The 25,314-nt window shown below is 33.2% G+C and overlaps 1 protein-coding gene across 1 annotated transcript in view; it reads left to right on the top strand.

Moving 5' to 3' along the window:
• LOC129228493 (nephrin-like) overlaps positions 1–24,923 on the top strand; it is a 263,244-nt gene extending 238,321 nt beyond the window's left edge. The window contains exons 17-22 of the mRNA XM_054863174.1: positions 16,151–16,438; positions 19,838–20,005; positions 21,143–21,297; positions 22,279–22,333; positions 23,498–23,577; positions 24,636–24,923. Coding sequence (XP_054719149.1) covers positions 16,151–16,438; positions 19,838–20,005; positions 21,143–21,297; positions 22,279–22,333; positions 23,498–23,577; positions 24,636–24,923 — 1,034 coding nt within the window. The remainder of the gene's footprint in view (positions 1–16,150; positions 16,439–19,837; positions 20,006–21,142; positions 21,298–22,278; positions 22,334–23,497; positions 23,578–24,635) is intronic.
• Positions 24,924–25,314: the final 391 nt, after the last annotated feature.

The following is a 25,314-nucleotide window of genomic DNA, read 5'->3' as shown; positions in this document are numbered from 1 at the left end:
AAAAAAAGGAACCCAAGAAATTAAAAGCAATATTAATCAATTTTAATGTACTTTAATTAACATTTTTAAAAAAGTTCGCACAAAATTTGTAGAGAAAAACTTTTTTTTAAATGTTATATTAAAAGATAGTTTCTGTATTTATTTTCTTCTCTTTGTCTAACGGTTAGTAACGAAGTAATTGAAATCTAAACGTAAACATGGTAAAATATGTAAGTAAATTTAATTACAAACGAATGCCTTTACTTTAAAATAATATTTTAAGAATATTTAACATAGCACTGTCACAGATGGATTTTTTTTCTGAAACATATTTGTATTTATTTATTTTTTTAAAAACTTTTGAAATAATTATAGGAAAATATGTAACTCACATAATTTATAATACAGTAGAGCCTCAGAAATCCAAACTATTTAGGGCAGAGTCCTGTTCTGATTAAGAGAAGCTCCGAAATACTGGGACTGGCTTTGATTGGGAAGGTTTCTGATGTTTTAAGAAATATTCCAGTCTAATTTCAGGAAAGTTACTAAATTTTAGTACGAAAATTTCCCGATTTCTGCGAGATATTATACATGCAGAAATTGGGCACATTAACTGCCCATTATTTTCCAGGAACGTGTTACAGTGTGTCTTTACAGTGTATGAGGAATAAGCAAAGCGCATTCTTCACTGCGCAGATTTCTTTTTTATTAAAGCAAAAATAAATGCTTTATTTAAAAAATTATATGAGATATTTTCTAAATAATTAAAAAAAAAAAAATTCTCCGCGTTTGCGAAAGTAAATATTTTTTCCCCTGCTTTTTGCTACAATTATTTTGGTAAACCCACGTTTTCAAGAGTAACGAAACATTTCAATTTACTTTTTAGTAACAAAAAGTTGTACATGATTCTACAATATGTCTCACATTGGGTAACGTGTCTCGACGAAAGACGGTTAACATATTTGTTAGCCTTTGTAAGTTGCAAACTTTGGTGCATTACATTATTCAGTTACTACACTAGTGCTTAAAGGTTTTGCAATGGATTTCCGCGTCGATAGATTTTACCAGTGATCTCACATTAAAAATATTTAAAACAATGTGTGCCTTTTTCAATAATAATGCTGCTTATTTTACAATTAGAAAGTTTTTTTTTTTATTATCCATGTGACATCGCATTTTGATTATGAAATAAGAATAGTTCGCTTCGGAAAACAGAACTACCTAATCTTTTATCAAGAGCTTGTTTGTAGCTACATTTTGAGAGGATAAAATATTTTAATGTAGAAGAAAGCAATGTTTGTTTTCAATTACACGCTGTTGCTTGGCTTTTTCTGACAAAAAAAAAAAAAAAAACATTTTATTATGTTTTATTTCAAATCCTTCGTCGAAATTGTTCAAAAAAATGTATAAGTATCCTCTCTAAGAGCAAATGTATTTCATCTGGTTGGATTCCATAAAAACAAATATCTGCTCAAGTGTAGTTTACTGATAACGTTGAACTAAAAATCTTGCAGTAGTAACTGTACCCAGGAAAGTTCGTAAAGGTAACTAGTCAAGACTACATAGATTGCGTTCGACGAGCTCAACCGGGAGCGACCGGTTAGTTAATCACGTGACAGCTAATGATCACGTGCTCCAATCAACCAATCAACAGCTTAGAATGGTAACCGCTGCGGTAACCGGTTGATCATAGAACGCTGCGGTTAGTAACTAGTTACTCACCGGTCGACCAGTGAAGTTCGTCGAACGCAACCATACTAGAATGAAGCAAAAAAAAAAAAAAAAACAAGTTGCTATAACACGGAAAACTTGCGACTGATGAATAATTAAAAAAAAAGCATTGAGATAGGTCAATTGCATCTGATCGCTCAAAAAGATTGAAAATTCGAAAAAAAAGGGAAAACTTCATGTTTTTTTAGGGACTATAAAAATGTTTTAATGTTTTTTTTTTGTTTTGTTTTTTGGGTTTAACGAAAAAGTTACAATCAGTGAAGCCTTCAAAAATATTTTTTTTTTTTTTAATTTAATCAAGTATTATTTTCTGATCCAGGAATAAGTCTGAAAAATAAAAAAATGGAGACTTTCATCTTAAAAAAAATTTCATTTTTTTTTCTTTTCTTTTTTTCATTGTTACAAGTTAAAGCCTTTTTAAAAGCACTTTACTACACATGAAGATTAATTTATTTCTTGATTTTTACGGCAACTTCTAACCATGCAGAGCTCCCATTTTTTTTATACACTGTAAAAACGATTCAGAAACGTTCCTGGAAAATAATGGGCAGCTGATGTGCCCAATTTCTGCCAGTAACATATCTAGCAAAAACCAGGAACCTTTTCCGCTAATATTCAGTAACCTTCCGGAAATTATCTCGGAAACCTCCTTAAAAATTCCGGAATTTTCCCGTTTGAAGCGAGTCGTGTCTCTGGAACCGTAGAGTAAACTTTGGAAGGTATAATATAATTGCTTGGCCTCCTTCTGATTTATTCCATAAGCAGTATTGCAAACATGGCTAAAGCTAAACCAGAATTTCAAGCAGATATTGAGAATTTCACTCGCCTGCAACTCTTGCAAAGAGTTGTAGCATAGCCCATACTTATTCACTCCCTTTAGGTGCTTAATCAGCATGAAAGGGCAGTTAGTAGCATGAAACCGATTCACTTTATAAATACGCAAAGTTAATTTTTAAACTGGGAGCTAAAAATATTTTTTACACCAGTGAAAAGTGTGCATTCGTGCAACTTGTAGCAATTCAGGAAACTTTTTGACAATAATTCTCGATTTTTCCAGAAACTGGATAAAAACCATTGAAATCCCGACACGTTACACGGAAATACTCAGTAACGTTTAGGTGTTTTTTTACAGTGTAACAATGTGCCATTTTCAGATAATATAATACTATAAAATATTTTTTAAACATCTACAATCCAGTCAACACACACAAGATATAGTGTGATGTTGATCCAGTACACAAGTCTTTTTATTTTAAGTGTTACTTGTTGAATCTCAGTTATAGGGTTTTTTTAGAAATTTCAGGCATAACTGATCTGGATTTCAGGGTTGCTCTTGTGTAGCCATCTCTTGATTTAAATCTGTAAATTTTAAGCGAAGCCACGTGTCTACAAACTCCGCATCAGCAGCCATAGTGAATAGCATTATTTTGCTAAATGAACAACGATTTTCACTAGACGACTTAGACATCATAGGTTATGATGATACTACTGAGTTATTTATACTAGATGTATAAGTAGCACGATTCGTCGTTTCGAAATTAATATTGGACAACCATTGCACTGGGGTATTTGTTTATTCCAGTTCTTCGAGTTGCCTTTTCGCATCTGTTTCGGCATTTGGATGGTAAAACAACTGGCCCATGTTTATTTTAGGGACTAATAGGAGAACGTCTCAGAGGTTGTGAAAAATTGCCGTGAATAGATTTTCAAGAACAACTGTGCAACTATAGAAGAAATTGCTTGAGTTAGCATCAAAAGTATCTTTTTGATATTATCCCCAGCGATAAAGAGTAGCAATTGTTCAAATGGTTGGTCAAATATTGAACCCGACCCACTCTCACATTTCGGATTGCTCACTTGTGCCATTAGATTCCTCAGACTGTACGTAAATGTAACGATCCCATCAGATGTGTCTACACACATTGTTACTTTTATTTTAAAATGTTACACGCCAATCTGGTTTGAAGTAAAGAACTGCAAAAACTATATGAGCAATCCTATTCATGTTAACAAACAATTTCAAACCTGTGGATGTTTGCCTGAGAACGTGAAACAAGTTGTTTAAAATGTCACTGAGCTCTTTTTCTGCGTACCCCGAAAACTTATCGATGGCCATGGTTTTTGATGAACGGAGGCACATATGAGAACTAGAGTTTAAAAGACCTTAAAGTTTAAGACTTTAAAAGCCGGAAGGCCATTCCACGGAAAACGGCATTTTTTTTGTCCCACACGTGACACTTTATATACACTGCTCAAAACAATTAGGGGAGCACATGGTTTTAATAAAAATTACGCAAAGATATATACTAATAAGTAATATGAAATGAATAATCCATAATTTAAAGCCTACCAGGAAACGGAAGATGGAAACTTCATATGCAAATCAGTGTTCATGACATCAAAAACCAGAAAAAGGAGATAAGGGCAGAAATCAGGATTTTGCAGAAACGTCTGTTTTATTGCCGTAACTGTGAAATTCGATTACGCAGTATTTTTTCTTGAGACAAGGTTATTTGAGAATGTCTCAACAATGTGATTTACCGGAATCCGTGACATGGCGTGTTATAAGCAGACTGGAATCCGAGCAAACATAACGTAGTGTCGCGGACGCTGTTGGAGTCTCCAGAAGTGTTGTTGCAAGACTGCGAAACCGATTCCAAGAGACAGGAAATGTTAGACGTCGACCAGGGCAAGGTCGGTCACACGCCACTACAGCAACTGATGACCGGTATATACTGTTAACAGTCCATCGAAACAGAACAGAGAATGCTAAGCAGCTGCAAAGACAGTTGCTCTTGGCAACATTAAGAAGGATGTTCAGCCAAACAGTACGTAATCGGCTTCATGATGGAGGTATCTATGTACGTAGGCCAATGGTCTGCATCCCGTTAACCCCACGCCACTGTGTGGACCGAAGAAGATGGGCTGCTGAACATCGAGATTGGGAGCAACATAATTGGAGCCAAGTGCTGTTTACAAATGAATCCCAAATCAGTCTGGGGTGTGACATCCTACGTGTTCTGGTATAGAGGGACAGGGGCACTCGAAATAACCCCGCATTCATTTGTGAAAGGTCACAATACAGATGAGTTGGTTGGACGGTATGGGGTGGAATCAGCATAGGCGGACGTACGGACCTGCATTTTATTCGGAATGGCACTTTGACGGGTCGAAGGTATGCAGACGAGATACTGAGACCTCATGTCATCCCTTACGCTGGAGCCATTGGAGATTCCTTTGTTTTCCAGGATGATATTGCCCGACCACATAGAGCTCTTCTGGTGGAGAACATGCTTGAAACTAAAACAATACAGCGTATGGAATGGCCAGCGTAATCACCTGACCTGAATCCAATCGAGCATGTTTGGGACATGCTCGGACGACGCATTACTGTGCGACCAAGGTCGCCTGTTACTGTTCGAGACTTGGAGATTTCACTTCTTGAGGAGTGAAACATTATTACCCAAAGTCAGATCGATAACCTCATCGCATCCATGGCAAACAGGTGTGCAGCAGTCTTAGCTGTTTGAGGAGACCACACGCCCTAGTAAAACTAATGCAGCATGTCTAAACAGTACCTTTTTTTTTCATCGTTTTCATGTAATCAAATTGTTGCTCTAAATCATCTTTTCATATTTTTTTCCATATTTTCAAAGAATCAAAGCTTAATTCCAAATTTTTTTGCGTCTTTCTTCTGTATTGCGCGTTGATACGCGTGTACTATCCATTGTATGCCAATATGTGGCTGTCTCGCATGGTTTTCTTCACTTTTTTGCATGCTCCTCTAATTGTTTTGAGCAGTGTATTTGGTGAAAAGTAATAATTTAAAAGGATGATAAACAGAATTTTGTTGCTTAAGAAATCCCAAACACATGTGTGTTTGGGATTTCTTAAGCAACAAACATTTCTTAAGCAAAAACTTTCTTCAAAAATTATTTCATTTTTATGAAATAAAGGAACCGTCACGTGCGGGACGAAATGACCATTTTCAATGGAATGGACATGTACATATTTTTTTCAATGGTTAAAATAATCATTTCTAAACCAATGAGATATGTTTCCTTTAAGTTGGAACCGTAGCTTTCAAAATCTACAATTTGTTTTATCATTGCTGTATTAATAGAGCAAAAATATAAGCTTATTCATAAGCAAGTTACCTTTGGATGTCCCGCACGTGACGCATGTAAATAAATTCTATTTTAAATAACAAAATTGTTTAATAAAATATAATTGTGGCAGGGGTATCTTTGTATCAAATGTAAAAATTTAAAAAAAAGGCTTACCCCTGTTTCATTAAAATATTAAACGATATGAGGACACGTTAATAAAATTTAAGCGTATTTTTTGAATGGCCCCAGAGTAAGTTTCTGAAGACAAAAACTGATAAACTTTGTTATTCTATCCCGAAAAATAAAATTATTGTTTATGTGTTATGTAGTGCTTTTTTAGTGGGGTTTTCCCTACTTGACTTTAAAAAAAATGAAAATAAATAAATGAATATATATATATATATATATATATATATATATATATATATATATAAGGACTCGACCGATGCATCGGCGCCGATGGTTCAACAATTTAGCCATCGGCATCGGCGGCCGATGCTAACTTGCAGGAAACATCCGCCCATCGGCCTTAAAAAACATCGAAAAGCCGATTTAATTGGCCGATGTTTTCAAAAAAAAAAAAAAGACCTTTGCTGTTTTACTTTTTAATACGAAGTAAAGGGTGTTATTGTTTTTATATAAAATTGTTTACTTAAATTTCTCAGTATGAATTTCTAATTTAGTCACCCCTGAAAGAGATTTTAATACTGCATTCAATTACCAAACAAGTTAATTATTGCGTTGTTTCTTGCGATTGGATGTACGTACGTAGGGGCGGGCGGGGCTAAAAGTTCCGCGGGTAAGTTGTTCCCTTTGAAATAGCTCAATAAAGAAAAAAGATAATTGCATTTTGGAAACACTTGGCAAAATAGGGTGTTACAGCGCACCAATGGCAGCCATATTAGCCAGGCCAGTGTCGTCCAGTATAATGAAAGCCGAGCACGTGCTTCATTAAACTACTTTTGTAAATATTTTCGTTTTTGAACTTTTTGGTTTTTTTTCATGGATTTTAAATGATAATGTTTAGTTCTTTGGTGTTTTTATACAAATATCGATTGTGCATCATAAAATTCTACGCTGAAACGATTTACGTTTCGTTATCTGGCCTATAATTTAATTTTTCAAGTACATGTGCTTGTGGGGGGTAGTTGTTCCTTCTTTGTGGGGCTAGTTGTTCTTCATAGGGGCGAGGAAGTCATTGCCCCTAATTATCTATGTCGGCATTGCAGAAAACAAAAACACAATATTATATGTACATATTCATCACCCTGAAACATAGAAATCGGAGAATGTCGACTCTCACCAGTGAATCGCCGAAAAGATTTGGCCGTTTTCTCATAGACAGATAGAAAAATATGAACTTTATGAAGATGTAAATATGAAAGAAAATATCTTTCATACCTTAATACGAAAATATGAAATTTGTAAAATTTGTTGTTCTAGAGCTGTACCACCTTGCGGTGATTTGAGAAAGTAGCCATTCAATGTTGCTCAGACAAGACAGATGTCTCATTAAACAGATCATATCCTACGGAAGTGGATCAGTATAGGCTCTATCTGTTTAGCCGTCATTAGCCATAGACTGCAGCTTCTCCTTTGTGAGTTTCGCCTGGCTAAATTTGCGTAGGACTTTCATTACTGAAGGTGTAAATTAAAAATGCAAGTATCCTTCCTTTTCGAAATCCAGCGAAAGCTAGTTGCAACAGTCGATGAAAATGGTAATTAGAATATCATGCATGTACAATAAACACCAAGTTATTAGGAACCGTTATGTGGAATTTGAGGATATTTGTTGATGTTGCACACTTGGTAGAAAAAGCAATACTAGAACTTACGAAAGCAAAAGAAAATCAAGAACACTCACATGCATTCAAACGATACTAGAGGTAAACGATTAAACTAGTAACACTAAAAGTGACAACTGTACTATGTAGAAAATATACGTAAATGCAAAAAAAAGAATCGCTCATTACTGCAAACGGACAAGTCCTGCAAATAGATCAACCAAATCAAATCAACTTAGGTTACGCCAAAAATGTTTAAAGCAGGAGAATGTTTTCTAACAAAACAGGCTCGGTCACTCGTTTACAGGCATGTAAAGTATAGACGTAAAAATCGGGTTTTAACTAGTCGGATTTCGGTGACCGAAGAGAGTTTGATGTCTTCGCGAAAAAAAGAGAAGAAAGGAAATGGGATGCCTAAAAATAGATCTTGCACGTGTTAAGTTAAAATGAGTATTTTCAAGATTAAGTAATTTATAAATACAAAAACAAATGAATAAGTAAATAAACAATCAATAAACTATTCCACAATATCAATATCCACCCGCAAGTAATCAGGAGTTTATTGTTACCATTTGCACTATCTTCGTTTATGGATCGATTGCAAAGTATCGTATCTTTTATAGTCAAAGATGGTTTTCTGTTATGATTGCAGATTGAATTGGCTATCATAGCTTATAAGCTACAGAAGATGTTAAATATTTTATTTAATTTTACTTCATTATTCTATTCTTGCTACATTTTACTATGTTAATATAATATAATGTTACTATACTTGTTAACTGTGCCTTAATATATGTATTTGTACTTAAAAGGTAATTATTAAACCTTCAAATACAAGACATCAATGCTAAAATGTAAAATAATTTTAGTTTGTTATAAGTTTTTAAAAAATATGTATTTGATTATTAGAACAATTTTGCTTATTAGTTTTTAAATAAACACTTGTTTTTAATCAACACTTATTGTTTTATCACAAATCATACCTTTAACAAATTACTCGTCTCGAAACGATGTTCATCTCGAAATCATCGTCGTTAAACATCGTCGCATTAATATCGGAACAACTTGCCCCACCCACGGAACACTATCCCCAAGAAGGGGCAAGTTGTTCCTTCTTGACTTTCGGTACTATAAAATTTATTATAAAAAAATCATACAAAATACTACACAAAAAACAGTTGTTACATCATAGGGGCACATATTACTCTATTTTAATATCAGAATAATAATTCTAGAACTACATTTTCCTAACTAATTTTGAGATTGTTTAGAAAATGGAACTTCTAGCCCCGCTCTCCCCTATCTCTCACAAGTCATAACTCAAAAATGGTAAGCTGTAGAAGGTTAAGTTTTTCCATGTGGGGTGTGCCTACGTTCCAGTTGTGCACTTCTCTTTTTGTTTTCGATTGGGTGTTCTAAAAAGATCATTTACTCTTTTTTTTTCTTTTTTTTCTTTTTTTTTTTTTTGAGGCTATTAATTACTTAGTTCAATGCAAAACTAATATAGCGTCTGAGACTGACGATCATCTGGTTAACTGCCGAATTGGAGACCATGGAAACAAATATGAGATGGCAAAACCGGTTTTTGTGTCATTTTGTTAGGTAAATATACAATATTACTGAAATCTTAGTTATACGTTCAATTAAAAAAAAAAAAAAAAAAAAAACTTTCAAATTTTCAAAATTAATTTGAATTTTGAAATTTTGAATTCAAATTATGTTTTTCGCAATCACGATTTTCGACAGGGCCCTGCATATTGGTTACTACCCAACTCGCTTGCTTCTAGAAACGGTTCCTGTCCCTCCTCTTGGGCGGTTACGTGAGCATAGTCGTGTATGTGTAGGCTTGTGTGTGCGTAGACCTGTGTGTATGCACGTTGGAGTGTGTACATGTGGGTAAAGGCGCATGTGTGTATGTGTGTAAGTGTGTATGAGCGTGCTTGTGTGTAGGACATAGACGCCACCGACCAGGTGCAGCGGCAACCGGGAGGAGTCGCGCCTTCAGAGGACAGTGGAGATTAAAAAAGGAGCCACAACATCACGAACGGTCAAATGAAAACAATTAGCAATCGTGATTGCTTAAAAACAAAAAAAAAAAAAAAACAAATCAATTGGTATTAAACAGTGTCTTTGTTTTTCTTCCTTTTTTTTTCTGTTGTTCTTTCTCTATCATCATACAATAGTCAAAAAAGGAGAAGCATATTTGCACCCTACACTGTAAAAACGATTCAGAAACGTTCCTAGAAAATAATGGGCAGCTGATGTGCCCAGTTTCCTCCAGTAACATATCTTGGAAAAACCAGGAACGCTTTCCGCTAAAAGTCAGTAACCTTTCTGAAATTAACCTTGAAACTTTTGAAGAAGTGCAAAATCTCCCCTGTTAAAGCCATTCAATTCTCTAGAACCTTCTAGAAATATAATTAGGTTTAGTGTTATTGATTAGAACCTTCCTGATTTACCAAGAAGACTCCATAAAAATCAGAGCGACCACAGCTAAAGCTATACAAGAAGAAACCATACATATCTATTGCCTACAATTCCTGCTTTGCAGAGCTGCAGCTATCCATTGACTTTTTTGCTCTCATTGAGAGCTTAGTCAATCTGGATAGGCCTTAAGCAACCTTAAGCCGATACACGAAATAAACATGTTCATTCAATCTTTAAACTGGTTGCTAAAAATATTTTCTACAACAGTGAAAAGTCTGCACGCGTGCAACTTGTGCGATTCAGGAAGCTTTTTTGTAAAGATACTTGTTTTTTACGGCTAAATAAGTGAAAACGTGTGAAATCCCGAGACGTTCCACGGAAATAACCAGTAACTTTTCGGAATTTTTTTAGTGTATACAGATTGTACGTAGTATGATCCAAAAGTTCGGGGATGAGCTGTATAAAACCTTACCCAGAATAGTTTACATTACCGAAACACATCCACCTTCAAAGAGTCACCTTGAGGGACTATGTACTTCTGCCAGTGTTGATATAACTTCTGGAAACACTCCTGGAAGCCATTTTTCGCAACCTTCTATGATGCAGCTTTATTTTCTCCCGACGGAAGAAAGCGGCGTCCAAGCAAATGTTTTTTTTTTTTTTGTTTTTTGTTTTTTTTTTTTTTTTTTTGCGGGGAACAGGTAAAAGTCACACGAAGCTAAGTCCGACGAAACATTATGTTATTTGTTTGTCATATCAGAGTATTGACCAATCGAACCGGGCATCCTCAATATGAAAGTCACCTTCTTCCCCACGATTAAGTTAAAGCAGCAGCGCAAAAGGTCTTACAGGATGTTGCGAAAAATGACTGCCAGGAGTGTTTTCTAAAGCTATACGAACGTTGGCAGAAGTGCTTAGTCGTTCAAAGTAACTATTTTGTAGATAGATGTGCTTCGGTAATGTGAACTATTCAGTGTAAGGTTTTTATACAACTTGTCGTCGAACTTTTAGATCATACTACGTACGTATGAGTTTTCAACTTACTATTTCATAACGTTTTTGAGTGACGTAAGTTTACACGCATGAAGACATCACAAGAGAACTTGCGATAATTAACTGAGGAGGTGATCAAAATGGATATTTCGGTCATTTATATGATCTTAGATACATATGCATGTACAGTTGTGCCGAAAAAACTTGTGAAGTTTAAATTGGGGAACGTAAAATAGAAATTTAGATCTAAATCTTAATATTATTATTATTATTATTTTGTGATTTCAATTCCTTATTCGTAGAAAGGACGTAAAGTGAAATGAATAAATGATCCTTTAAATCCCTGACAATCTTACCAATTTATTTCCGTTAGATTTTTTTTTTTTTTTGCCATCGGCCAACGGCATCGGCCATCGGCCATCGGCAATCGGCCATTTGGAGAAAAACAATCGGCAATCGACCATCGGCCATATTTGAACAATCGGCCAACAATCGGCATCGGCCCATCGGCCAAAAAATGCCATCGGTCGAGCCCTAATATATATATATATATATATATATAATCAAAGAAAAGCTGAAATTGTCTATTTTTTTTTTCGATTTTTCAGGCTTGTTCCCGGAGCAGAAGGTATTATTCGATTTCAATATTTCTTTTCAATTTCTCAATGCGCAATCGCATTTTTTTCCGTCTTAGATCATTAAAAAACATCAAAACAAAATTCTTTGAAAAATCCTTGAAAAAGCATAAAAATTTCCATTTTTCCAAATTTTCAGGCTTGATGCGCGATCGGAAGATACTCCGATTTTATTTTTTTTCTTCAATTTATTTAAAAAAAATTTTTTTTAAGTCTCCACTAATCGCAAAATTTTCCACATTATAGCGACTCGCAGAAAACAAATTTGTTTTTTTTTTTTTTCGATCCACCCTACTAGATACATGCATGTACAACAGCGCCCCTCCAAGCATAAAGTGCGTTACTAATGAATTTCAGGATGTTTTAAAAAACAAGCAGAAATATGCAAAATCTATGAAGTTTAAATAACTAATGTTTGAAAAAAAAATCTCAACTTATCAGAAGAACCGAGAGAATTTTTAATAAGAAAAATGACGTTTGAAAGATTTTCGACTAAACTTCAAGATACATTATGAAAAAAGAAAAGTTTTCATTGATAAAAACACATTATCATATTGTGATTAAAATTTTCAAAATTAAAAATCAGGACGTATACGAGAAATGGGGAAAGGGCGGAAATGTCTTTTTTTAGAGGCCTAATATGTCACCAAATAGAAGGTTTTCATATCTAAAATAAAAATAATTTTTAATTAAGCCCTCCCATTCCTTTGCAATGTAAAAGTTTTGTCAAATCATATCAATTATTGTTAAATTTTGAAATAAGAGCAGAACTCATAACTAATAAATGAGATATATTTCAGATGTACCAAAAAAGAACTCGAGTTGAAAAGAAACTCGATATAGTGTCAATAACAGATGCTTGCATCGAATGTATACCTACTGAGGTGTCAGTCATATTTTCTATTGAACAGAGTTTTCTTTGAATAATTTTCATTGACTCTAAAATGTTTAATTATTTCATGAATTAATACAATAAATATATTTGGAATTTAACCAAAAAGATTTTTTGTTTAAGTTTGACGATTAACGCGCACAGAAGTGTTGAAAAATTTAGCATTATTTATATTTTCCCCCTTTATTGAAGCTTAGGCGGAAAAACGGGACTTGAACGGAAAAGCGGGATATTTTGTGGGACATTCTGTCAGCGGGAATGTCCCTCAAAATCTGGACATCTGATCACTTTAAACATACATCAAATTAAAAATTAATTATAGTAATGAGCATCTTTTAAATTATAAATGCAAAAAGACATTTGAACATACTACTTTTGCCCCCCCCCCAAAAAAAAAACATACGCATCAATGTATAATACTCAAAGTTGACTAAATCATTTCGAAACTGATACTAAAAAATGAGAAAGATACTCCTGTAACTCTACGTAAATATAGAAAACTGGCACTGCGTTAAGCACAAAATGAGTCGTTTTTATTCAGAAGATGAAAATTTTTTTTTATTAGGACATAAGTGTTTTCACCCCGAAGTCTTCAATAAAAGTTTCACTGATGAGTTTCAAAAATAACGCTTTTATTTCTAAAAAATATATACAAAATTAAAGTCATTTTTTTAAAACATAAAACACATGTTTCAAGTCTTTGCAATAAAGAAAAACATACTGAAAGAAAAGGAAAAAATATTAACAAAGTAAAGAAAGACAAATTTTCATTTTATAAGATTGCATCGTATTCATTCAATAATATTTAATTCAATAAGAAATTACAGACACATCTTACTCTGAGACATAATATATTATTGACTGGTAAAGGCTTATCTGTAGAACAAAAAAAAAAAAAAAAAAAAAAATGGCCCCTGCGTCTGATATAAAATAGCGTTTGCTCATCATAGCGTTGAAGGAAATATTTAATCACTTAATGCCTCTGATGACCGACTACGTGTTAAGATTTTTATTTTCCCGGTAACGTGTATTTCGTTCTTTTCCTGAAAACGTCATTACGCGGAGTACTCTGGAATCATTTCTTTGTATCGAACTAAGAGATTTTAGATAATTGGAGCAGTTTCATCCATTTTTCATTAGAATGTTGAGAATGCTGTACCGTCTAATGATAAATAACTATTTCGATGGAATTTAGATAAGTACTTTTTTGTGCAAAAATGTATCAAACATTTAACGTATTTTCTATCTAACCATTAGTTGTTTAGCTGATTAATGCTTTTGTATTACTTTTTCGTAAAAGGAGTTTTTATTTTGCAATAAAATATATTCTAGAGAAATTAAATATGTAGGATAGGTACGTTTTACATAAACATGAAAGAGCTAAACTTAGAGATACCCGTCCTGAGCTCAGTAACTAAAATACAATAAATAAATAACTTAACAAAGAAAAATAATAAATTTTGCATTTGCTGATTTACCATCTATACGTAATAACGTAACTCAACAAATTTTGATATTTTGACTTCTTAACTACATTTTACTCAATCAAAAGGTATACCTTATTTTTAAAATTAAGAATGAAGTTACTAAAATTATTTTTTTTTTTTTTTTTTGACTTCAATACACAAGTAGGATAAGTAAGTTAGGCGATAAAAGTTTAACCGTGTCCGTCGAAGAAGTTGAGTACAAGGTTCGTAGTATGTGGTGACACGTTCTCATGCAACAAACCTGTTATTATTCCTGTACTAACCTGTATTCCTGTATTTATAACTCCTGTACTAACATGTATATATCATTGTAATAACCTGTATTCCTGTACCTAAACTTCCTGTTCCAACCTTGCTCCTAACAACGACAAGAAAATTCCCTAAGTTTGAAAAAAAAAATAGCGGGATATTGGCAAAAGATTTTTTGATTTTCTTCCCTAACGACACAGAAACTAAAATAGGACTCTGATGTAAGACTATCGTGACCGTCATATAAGAGTCCCTTTCACATGACGGTCACGAAAGGTCACTGTAAGGTCATCAACAGATTTCACTAACTTACAAATATCAATCTAAAAAGATATCACCACATGACGTTGCAGTGGGTTCTTCACGGAATCATGAAGTGACCAATCATACTTTAACTTTCGTAGCTGCGTCGTGTCAAGTATGTCACGAATGCGCCAAAGCATTACTCACGTGAAGTGACACAATTGTTCCACTTTGTGACTGTAACCAACTTGACTCGCAGTGTCGTCCCTTAAATTGCCGTGGTTTGCTATCGAAAAAGTTACCGGGTACAAAGCAGGCTAGTTTCAAAGTGATATTAATTAACTGCATGTTGCAATGCAAACGGATATTGTGCGAATTTCTTCCTCCAAGCACTGCATTTCAAACGTTGTTGTCAAAAGTCCCATGTTGTGTCTCGCACAATAAATCAACTCTAATATCGACATAACAATCCTAGGGGCACACGAGTTAGTTTAACCTGGTGATCAAAAGTATGAAACAGAAAGAATGCGTAAAGAACCTTTTAGGGAAATCGAATATATAGAGAAAGAGAGGTTAATGCTTATAAACTGATAGTAATAAGCTCTAAATGGTGTAGAAAAATCTTTCTATGGAATCTTTGGTAGATATGTGTGGATAAAAGATCAGTTTATGGTTGTAAAAAGGACAGGTAAGAAAATTGTACAAGTTTACATCAGTTTTGTGCATTCATAAATGGAATCTTAGAGGGCAAAAGGAGAAAGAAGTAGCATGACAACCTACATCATATTTTACCAAACTTTTTGTCCCGTACGCCACTTTTTTTTTTTTTTTCTTCACTGGAGCTCTTTCTAGCAGTCGTCATAGAAGAAGTCATGTAGGGTAATGTATGTCTCCGAAACAGTAGTGAGGGGTAAAAAGTCCTCCAAGTAGTTCTAATTCAGTCATGTGAAAAAACAATGCACAAAATTCCTCCGTGACAACTGCATAGTTCAAGTTTAATGCGAAAAAATCCAAACAAACCTAGATTTCTCAAAATTAATTTTGATATCATCTAAAATTTTATTTTTTTATTCTACAGTTCAATGCGGGAGGGATCTCATTTGTCTATACTGGTGTAGGTGTATTTGTACTATTAGCGAGCAGAAACAACAGATAACTTCTTACACAAGCTTATAAAAATGTGTATAAGTTAAGTGCGTAAAATTAGTATAGTTTAATGCTTTTTTATGTAATTAAATAACATGTAAGTACGATGAAAATATTTTTAATGATAACCTGCTAGACCGGGGCTCAGTCTTATGCACATCGAGTTGAATTTTATACACCCCCAAATTCTTCTTTTGTCGACATGAACCCCTTGAGACCTGAACAGACTATTCGGATCCTTGCGGAGGACTTTGGAAATCACTGATCTACGCTAATTTTTGGAAATTTCTTGCGCTAATTGCTGTTTTCAGTCTTTCAAGCTTGGTGTCCCAATTCGCATAGAATTGGCAACATTTGATACTACTTATGCGTCTTGGATATCCATCGATTCGCTAATGATTTTAATTATGCATTTCATGTTTGTATACAGACATATAGTATATCCATCTAAATAGTTTTTTCTTATTTCTTATAGGCAAACCGGATCCACCAGAGGATTTCAAAGTTCAAAACTTCACGTCAGACCGCGTGCTTCTGAGTTGGAATCCTGGTTTCGATGGTGGTTCCCCACAGTTTTTTAGAATCCGCTACATGGTGAAAGGATCACAAGAAGCATATACAGCAGATGTTTTACCAACAAACGCTTCTGTGTTCATGATTACAGGTTTGGAGCCAGGCACTGAATATGCTTTTTCCCTGATGGCATGGAATGTTTATGGTGAGACTTCTTATACGCAAAAAGAGGTTTCGGCCCAAACTACAGGTATGATATTGTTACAAATTCTCTAAATAGTAATTATTTTTGTGATTAATTTGTCGTAATCTAGCTAAATTTGGCGTTTATTAAATTATCTTTCATCTAAAATAACTGTAATAACGTAACCTGTAAATAGTTTCTTATACTGAATATACAGCCCCCGTACATTCGGCTGAAGTATACGTCCCCTCATTTCTGAATGATGAAATTTGTGAATGGAAAAGAAATAAAATAATGGTCTACGATTTTCAAGAATCTTGTGGAATATTTGAGAGTTCTCTTTCGGTGTGTATAAAAGGCCGTTACGCATGATAAAAAGTTGAGTTTCGATTGAGAATTTGTACTGAGAGTGTATTAGCTCTGTTTATTGCGAGGCAGTTTGCTGTGTTGTGTTACGTATTTGGATGTAAATACATGTGTAACCGTTGAGTTTACGGTGTTGATTGATATTTGCTTAATTGCTGATGATTAATTCAGCAGTTGTTACCGATCTTTCCTGTACATAGTGTAAATAAATTTCCTGTGTTTCCTTAAAGAACTGTTTCTTCATTTCAAGAAAGTGGAAGTCGCACTGGATCCGTTACAATACATTTTGTTTTGAGCTGCAATACAATCAAAAAAGAAGCCGATGAGGTATCATTAAAACAGTGGAAATGTGTCAGATAATTGATCTAAACTGAGAAAATTTAAGAGTTAGAGTAGAAAATTATATTAACTAACGTTCGTAGACTAGAGGCTACTGCTGTTTAGGGAAGAAGTTTGGGTCAAGCATGGAAACTGTATTTTTAGGAAGTAACAGGTCAAAGAAAGTCATCGAACCTCACTTGAGTTGCAAAAGCGTACCAGAGACGTGTAACCAATTTATTTCTAGCTTATTAAAAGCATCGTCATTTAACGTTTCTTCTTATTTGTTCTAAGTTAGCAAAACGTGGACAGAGAAAAATGAGTAAGAATGCTTTGTGTATTGTAAAACTTATGCTAAAACATGGCAAAAAAGATCAACAAATTGGTTAATTAAATCTATAAATGAATCAGTTTGATTAGAACCATTTCTACTCCCATATACTGAAAAGTTCAAAAACATTTTCAAATTTTTAGCTGCGATAGAAATTGAAATATTTATATGATTGCTATTGCCTTGAATAAACGTTATTCGAACGAAGTTTTGAAGTAAAACTTGCACAAAAAGAAACAAGGTATTTTATTTTCTATTTTCAAAGTTTCAAAACTATTTTTAACAATTCATTAATAAAAATTGGTAACTAAGAAAAAAACGTTTCCGAGTGAGAAATTAATTTAAACTTTTTATTTTTTGCACACTCAGTCCTTTTTTTAGCATCAAAAAGTCTTTAAAAATGATGCATGGAGGAGTTCTTTGTTTCAATAAATCGTAATAAATTAGTGTCAAAACTCCTTAAAACAGGAAACATTTAGCTGCATGTTCTTCCGATATTCTTGCAAACGACGAAATAAAAGTCCCGTATCTCCCCCTTTTTTTTAATTGACTTGGTTTTTTTCGATTTCTGCAATTGCTCTTTCTACCACGTAACATTTTTATGGAGTGTTCATGACGAATTCACTGCAGTGTCAAACAAGCACGTTGGACAGGTCAACTTCATTTTTTCAGCACGTGATATTCACAATTTATATAACTGGCTTTACAAGATTTTCTTGTGTTTTGTTCTTTATTATTATTTTCGTAAATTTACAAAATCCTTTTAAAGTCCTTACAAGTAGTCCATCCGTAGTTCGTAGAATTAGAAATAAGAAAATAACGCACTGTGTAATTTTGCGACATAGACAAAACAAACTAAAACATGTTTACAACAAAGCCTTCTTCTTCTTTTTTTGTACTTCAAAGTATTTTATTCAGAGAATTAGCTTGTTGTTGATTTTATTTTTCCATGGCGTTACAAATACCTGTTAGCCTAAATAAATACATTTGATAAAGCGTGGGAAAACGACTATGTTTTAAACAATCATATATATTACTGTTTTGTGCTTCTACAGCCAGTGCAATGTCAGGATACTTGAATCTTAAAGGGCAATTTTAAATATTCTTGTACAATGTACTGTGTTTTCTTCAAAAAGTACAAAGGGTTTCTAATAGCTACATTATTTTCATTATACTAAAAATCTGTTTAGCAAAATGTTTTATTTACGAAATGGAGAAACAGTTTTTCAAACGTTGCATGTTTTTTGTCCCCACCGCTCTAAAACGCCCTAACAAAATACGTCGTGAGAAGAGGCCTTATCTACAAATCCTCTTTCAGATGATCTTCCTCCCCCTCTCATGACAAATACAATTCTAAAAAAATATATCCTGCTTCGAATTGAATCTCAAAGACTGCAATTCTTTATCTCTAAAACCTTCTTATTACGAAAATACGTGTTAGTAGCGTGAGTGAAGCACGTTTACTTGCTTTCTCACACCAGGTGCAGATTACAGCGACTTCCATTCCCCCAATCCATTTTCCTATCTATCATCTTTTGTGTGGAACTATCGTGAGGACAAATGATTTCACCTTGGCTCGCTCATTCTTCCGGCTTCGATAAAAGCAGGCAATAAAATAATTCATTCTCTTGCCAACAATTCTTTGCCGCAGACGTTATAAGAGGGATTTAGAACTAAAATTCCTTACACCACCTAAGTCTAAAGCGTCTGAAAAACGTTATCTCTAGAGTTTTTGGAACATGTCAAGCAGAATTTCCGAGTATGTTTCAGATTTAACACTAGAATTTTAGCTTATTCCTCTGTATTTAAAATTGAAAGAAAAAATTTAGAAAAGTCCTGTTCTTTTAAGTATAATGTACACTTTTGTTTTTATAACACTTTTCTTGGATAAAGGAAATTACTTTTTTTTCATACATTTTGCTTTTAGGTGATCCTCGAAATGTTTTTTCAAAGCCTATTGCTTGGTTAGTTTAGTAGCAGTTGAAATATTTTCTTACCATGATGTTCCCATTAGAAACTGTATATAATGGTCCCACTTTCCCCCCAAATTTTTGACCCTCTCTTCTGTTTTGGCACAAAGTGTCGCACGTAACCCCCTCCCCCCTCATCTCCTTGTCACATGCATGCTACTTGACTGCGCAATGTTAAATTTCTTGTTATATCCCTTCTTCCCCCCTTGTCACAAACTATCACAATTTTACGAGCCTCTCTCTCCCCTAAAAACCCCTAACTAGAATATCATTATTAAGATGAAAAGTCTTCTCTTATGACCTCACAAAATGGTGCTGTGTAGATGACTAAAATAATTTGAATGATACATTTAAATGTATGCATTTCGACTTCTGAGTTCACATTTCACATGTACGAAATGTTTTATTAATTTTAAATTTAAAGAACCTTCTTTCTCATGCATAATTAATGAGTTAATTAAGTTACGTTGATGGTTTCAGTAACACGCCGTTTGCCAAGCACAGCTGTTGATGCCCTTGCAAAAGACAATGAAGATGTGTCTGTGTTCTTATTGGTTGTTATCTGTGTTTCGGGGACACTCCTCATTCTCATTAACGGTGCTATTGTTTTTTGTTATATGCAAAGGAAAAAGCACCGTCAAACGCAAGGTAAGAAAAATAAATTTTCTTGACAGTTTTTATATTTTTTGTGTTTATTTTGGAAAATAAAGATGGTTTCACATATGGGAATAAGCAAATATTTTGCAGTTTAAATGAAAATAGTGTAAGACAACTATTAAACTCGTAAACAATTTTTAAATTTCAGGGAAAGATCTTGAATATGAGAGAATACCACTTTACGTTTAAACAATTTTGATTTACTTTGACTATTGTTTATTTCGTGACATTCACATTCTCAAATTAATTTCCTAATGTATTGTTTAACAGTTCGTGATTACTCTTACATTTATGTTGGTATTTTTTAAGCTATGTCATAACTAACAGGATTTGGGATGAGTTGGCAATAGGATCATTTTTGATGGAAATTGAAACATACAGCAAAATTTTAACATAAGAAAAATGTTCCAAAATTTTCAAGGATTATCAGAATTTATTTAAATATTTGTTATAGCTACAGAGCATATTTGAGGTGGTGAGAAGCAAAGGAATGTATGTGTACTTTTTAAAGTTTTTGACTATAACACGTTTAAAGCTCAAAATCTAGTTAGGTTTGCATTTATTTTCTTTCTAAATCTTGCTGAATATCAGCATCCACAAGAGCCACTAATACCATCTCTTGCCACAAAACAGAAAAAAGGTTGTCCTCTATTTGTACTGATTTATCTTCAAATTTTTAATTTTGTCACATACACTCCTTTACTTCGCACGGCCTCATCTGTACTGCAAACCTAGTATTCTGTTTCGTATTCCTTTTTTTCTCTTTTCTCTTTTTTTGAAAATGTCACAGCTCTATGCTTTAAAAAGCTGAAATTGCTTCTCTTTTAATTTTCTAAAAATTATGCCTGTGTTACAATGCAAATAAAAAAATGTCAATTTTGCGTTAAAAAAAAAAATCATTAAATACCCCATTTACTACCAAAATGTGACCAAAACACTAAGTTGACAAATCAGTAAAAAGTATTATCGTTTGCGAATCAGATTTTAAATACTCGAACAGAAAGTTTGACTGAAGCAGTAAAAAATTAGAGATAATATAAATACTTTTAAATTGGCGATTGAGTCAATACTTAAGTTGGCAGAAAAGCTAATTTTTCATCTTACATACATTCGGTCATTTCTTTCTAGGTTATCAAGTTTCGGAGTCAAAAGGCCCCCCATATGGTTCGAGTATGTATTCAAGGGACAAATATCATGACACTATAAACGGAGAAGCCTTACGCAGTCCTTTGAATGAAGGTGAAGAAACCTTTCATGAAGAAATACTCATGAAGGAGATTCTGGTATGAATATTTTGTAAATAATTTAAGAAAACTATCTCACAATATGCAACATTATTTGCTTATATTTTCTATACATAAACAGTATTTTAAAACTTATTTAAGTCAAAATCCTATCAGGTTTTGTGAAGGCTTTATTTATTTAACGGTTGTTTCGAATGCCTCAAGTGGTAGGTTTATTTGTAATGGTTTGATTTTTACTACTAAAAATTATAACTGCTGTTCTTCGTGTTTTAAAGCAATTAATTTAAAATTATAAATCGAATTTTTTGTGATGAAAACTAATTATTTTTCCATTAAACAAAGCATAATTTAAATATTTTCCTTGTGTAAGAACCGTTCATAATTAATTTTCGTACTGAAAAAACAAAGTTCGATGAAGAGGGAAATGTGTCATTCAATACTGCATAAAAATTAATCAAAATGTTCTGTGTGTATTTAAGTTTAATGTTGTACATATTTCTATAGTAATAAAACCAATTCAGTGATATTAAATTGCTTAAACTTCAAACGTATATATGAACTAATATCAAAACTATCTTGGCTTAAATGCAAAATAATATACGCTGGAATGTGAAATTGAAGGGATAAACAGTCCAAAACTGCTATACTGTTCCAACAAATAGTAAGAGAAATGCAATGAAGTAATAGTAGTTTTCTGAGCTTCTTTTTAATCAGATATTTAACCTTTTTGCATTGCTTGAACTCATTTTGTATTGACATTTGCCTTGTTACAAGAACAATATATTCGTGAAAACCCTTAATACAAGTATGTAATGATAGTGAATGCAATAAGTTTAATATTCTTGCTTGAAACTTGGCATGTTTCAAAAGCTAATGAATACCAATTATTTTCCAATGAGTCTTATGGATTATACAATAAAAGGAACGCTTTAATTTTCCAAAGACAGTATTTTTACAGCTTTAAATGCGTTTCAGCCAATTTTTAAAGCAAAACAAGTAAAATATGTTTCAATTTTTCAGAACCAAGATTCTGAACCCGGTAAAAGTACGAAAATAGGACCCAAAGTTCCACCACGTAAGTATCGAAAACTTCTGAATTGTGTTACTTAGAAAAAAAGTTTAAGAAAGATAAGACAGTCTTTAGGATATTTTATATAGATTGATGAGTTACTCCTGTGTCAATGACTCATTACTTCAGCTACTGATTTTTTTAGTGGGGGGGGGGAGAGCTGGACAGGAATTTATGTATTTTATTGCTTAAATTTAAGCATAAAAAGTTACATTTTTCAAGTATTTGTGACATAAAGAATTCATTTTTTCAAACTTGCTCTGAGTAAAAGTTACCTTCTAATATACTTAATGAAATGGTAAAAATTACATGTTTAAGCTCTACAACTATTGTGTGCTATACTAGAAAAGCTTTCATAATCTAAGTATGCTTTGTTTACTTATACAACAATAGTTAACCAATAGACATCACGTTATAATTTTTCTGCGAGTAATGTAATATGCGAGACTAAATCACTTAAAACTACTATTGGGTTACCCTTAGTTTTCTTAAATGCAGTTTTTTTTTTTTTTTTGAGTTGTGTCACTTTATATATATATATATATATATATATATATATATATATATATATATATATATATATATATATATATATATATATATATATATATATATATATATATATATATATATATATATATATATATATATATATATATATATATATATATATATTTATATTTCATGCTTTGCCCATTTAAATTTTTCAGAGGATCTATTTTCATTTAAATAACGTTTGGGAGTTGGCTAATTTGTTTAATTAGCAGCGTTGTCTTATAATTTACACATAAAAAATATTTTGCATTCTACTTGTTTAGAGACAAACTGAGATTTTGTTTTTTGTTTTTTTTCATTTTAACTTCTTTCAAATGTATGTGGTATTTTGATCTCATTCAATGTATCAGCTTTTCCGATTGAAACATATGAGTTTTGTAACCTCTTTTTTACAATAAAATTGCGTATATTACCAGTGCGATTGCACAGAGGGCATTTAGTAAAATCATGGATTAATACGGTTTTACACTAAACGACTCAAATATTTTGATCGAACTTCTATAACAGATAATATCAAACTTCTATATCAACAAGTTCGATAATTTCAAATTTATTTTTAGTTCCTATAAAGAAATGTACATCATAAACAAATAACAATATGATTTCTATTTTTAGGATCAACGAACCAAAGATGGCCTACTACAACTGAAAGCAGTTGCCCAGATATTTTGAAAAATGGTCATAGTTATGTAAAAGTAAGTATACATTTATTGCTTACAGTGAAAATTTCAAAACCCAATTTGAACACGAACACATGTTCCCTTTTACCACAACACTTTGAAGCATACCTTTCGGTACAGCTTTCAAAATTCTTCCGAAAATATTTTTCAGTACATTTTAGACTCTTCTGGGATAGCATTTGAGAAACAATTTTTAACACTGACTCATGTTGCCATTTTTGACTTTTTTTTTCACTGGAGGGGGATGAAGTGACTTTTTAAAACATTTTTGGAGAACTCAAATTTCTCTAATGCAGTGGTGCCAAAACTTTTTCTGTTCAAGGGACAAACCTTATAATGAAATCATTATCGCGGATCCGAACGCATGTAAATATAAAAAATATCTCATTCTTTTCTAAACAAGATGTGAAAATATGAACAAAAGAATAAAAATTACAAACCAATATTTGTTAATATCATTACTTTGATGATTATTTTAATAAATGCACGTTTGTCAGAAATCAACTACTGAACAATTGGCTCCAAATTTGTGACATCTAAAGTAACGACTCTAATCGTGCTTTTGTTAACATCGGACAAATTAACGTGCCACAAAGATTAGCTTTGATGTCCGGATATGGTCTGTAAACCTTAAGTTGAATTATACAGTGCAATAATCTCATGTTATTTCTATAGCCTGTTTTTCTGTCACTGCGCGAAAACTGCCTCATGTCTTGATCAAATTCAAGGATTTACCCCTCATTTTAAAGCTTATCGTGCCGGCTAACGACGAAAAAAAAAACAAATTGAATTTTTTTTTGGTGCATTTTCCCTAATTTTTCTATTATTCTAATGTATGAAACTTCTATCTAAAGCCAGTACGAGACTGTTTCCAAATATTTTAATGCGGATTAAAACTATTTGACAGTATTTTATTATCAAGAGACAATAAACTTGCAAAACCAAATGCATGGTTACCGCCACATACTTTAAAAGTACTTTATTGCTACAATGAATTCATAAAATACAAAAATAGGCAAAGTATATTTTATTTGATCCGTTGTAAGAAAATATTTATTTTTTATTTTTTCCAGGAAGATTCTCAGTCTTCTGTAGCAGAAGTCACAGTCACGGATATTCGCCGCGGATCGTTGCTCAATGACGGTGTCCCAAATGATCCAACAATTTTTATTCCTCCCCCTCCTTTAGGCACAGACGACCCATTACTAAAACCAGGGGGAGCCACCATGGCCTTAGGTGTATCTGCAGTTGACCTAACGTCAGGAAAAACAAAAACTATTGTTATACATCCCCCTCACATTCACTCAGAGAGACCACCAAGTCAGCCCTCTCTCGTAGCGCTCGATGGACACTTTTTATGACTCTGAAATTGGGCTCATGACAGACTTGACATTAAGCAATCCAGCCACTAATTAGAGATCAAGTGACAAAGAGCAAGTAAAGCTGAATGAAAACGTAACTATGGACTTGAAAGTTAGGCTAAGAAGACTCAAGCAATCGTCTGAAAGTAGAATTTGTGGCTGAGGAAAAATAGTGATGTATGTGGAGTTGATGTATGCGGTGCAGTTCAGCCACGTGTTGTAGAGGGGGTTTTGTAGAATGCTGGTTGCAAAAAATAGCGCTAAAATGATGGCACTTGAAAGACCTCGATGCTGAAACGCATTACAGTTTACATTTTGGAATAAAAATCTTGCTAGAGAAATTTATGTAGTCAAGCTTGAATATCGAAAAGGTGGCATTGATATTTCGTTT

Source organism: Uloborus diversus, chromosome 8 (assembly GCF_026930045.1).
Source record: "Uloborus diversus isolate 005 chromosome 8, Udiv.v.3.1, whole genome shotgun sequence".
Lineage (NCBI taxonomy): Eukaryota > Metazoa > Arthropoda > Arachnida > Araneae > Uloboridae > Uloborus > Uloborus diversus.
Note: the sequence above shows the minus strand (reverse complement) of the source record. Positions and strands in the feature narration are given on the sequence as shown.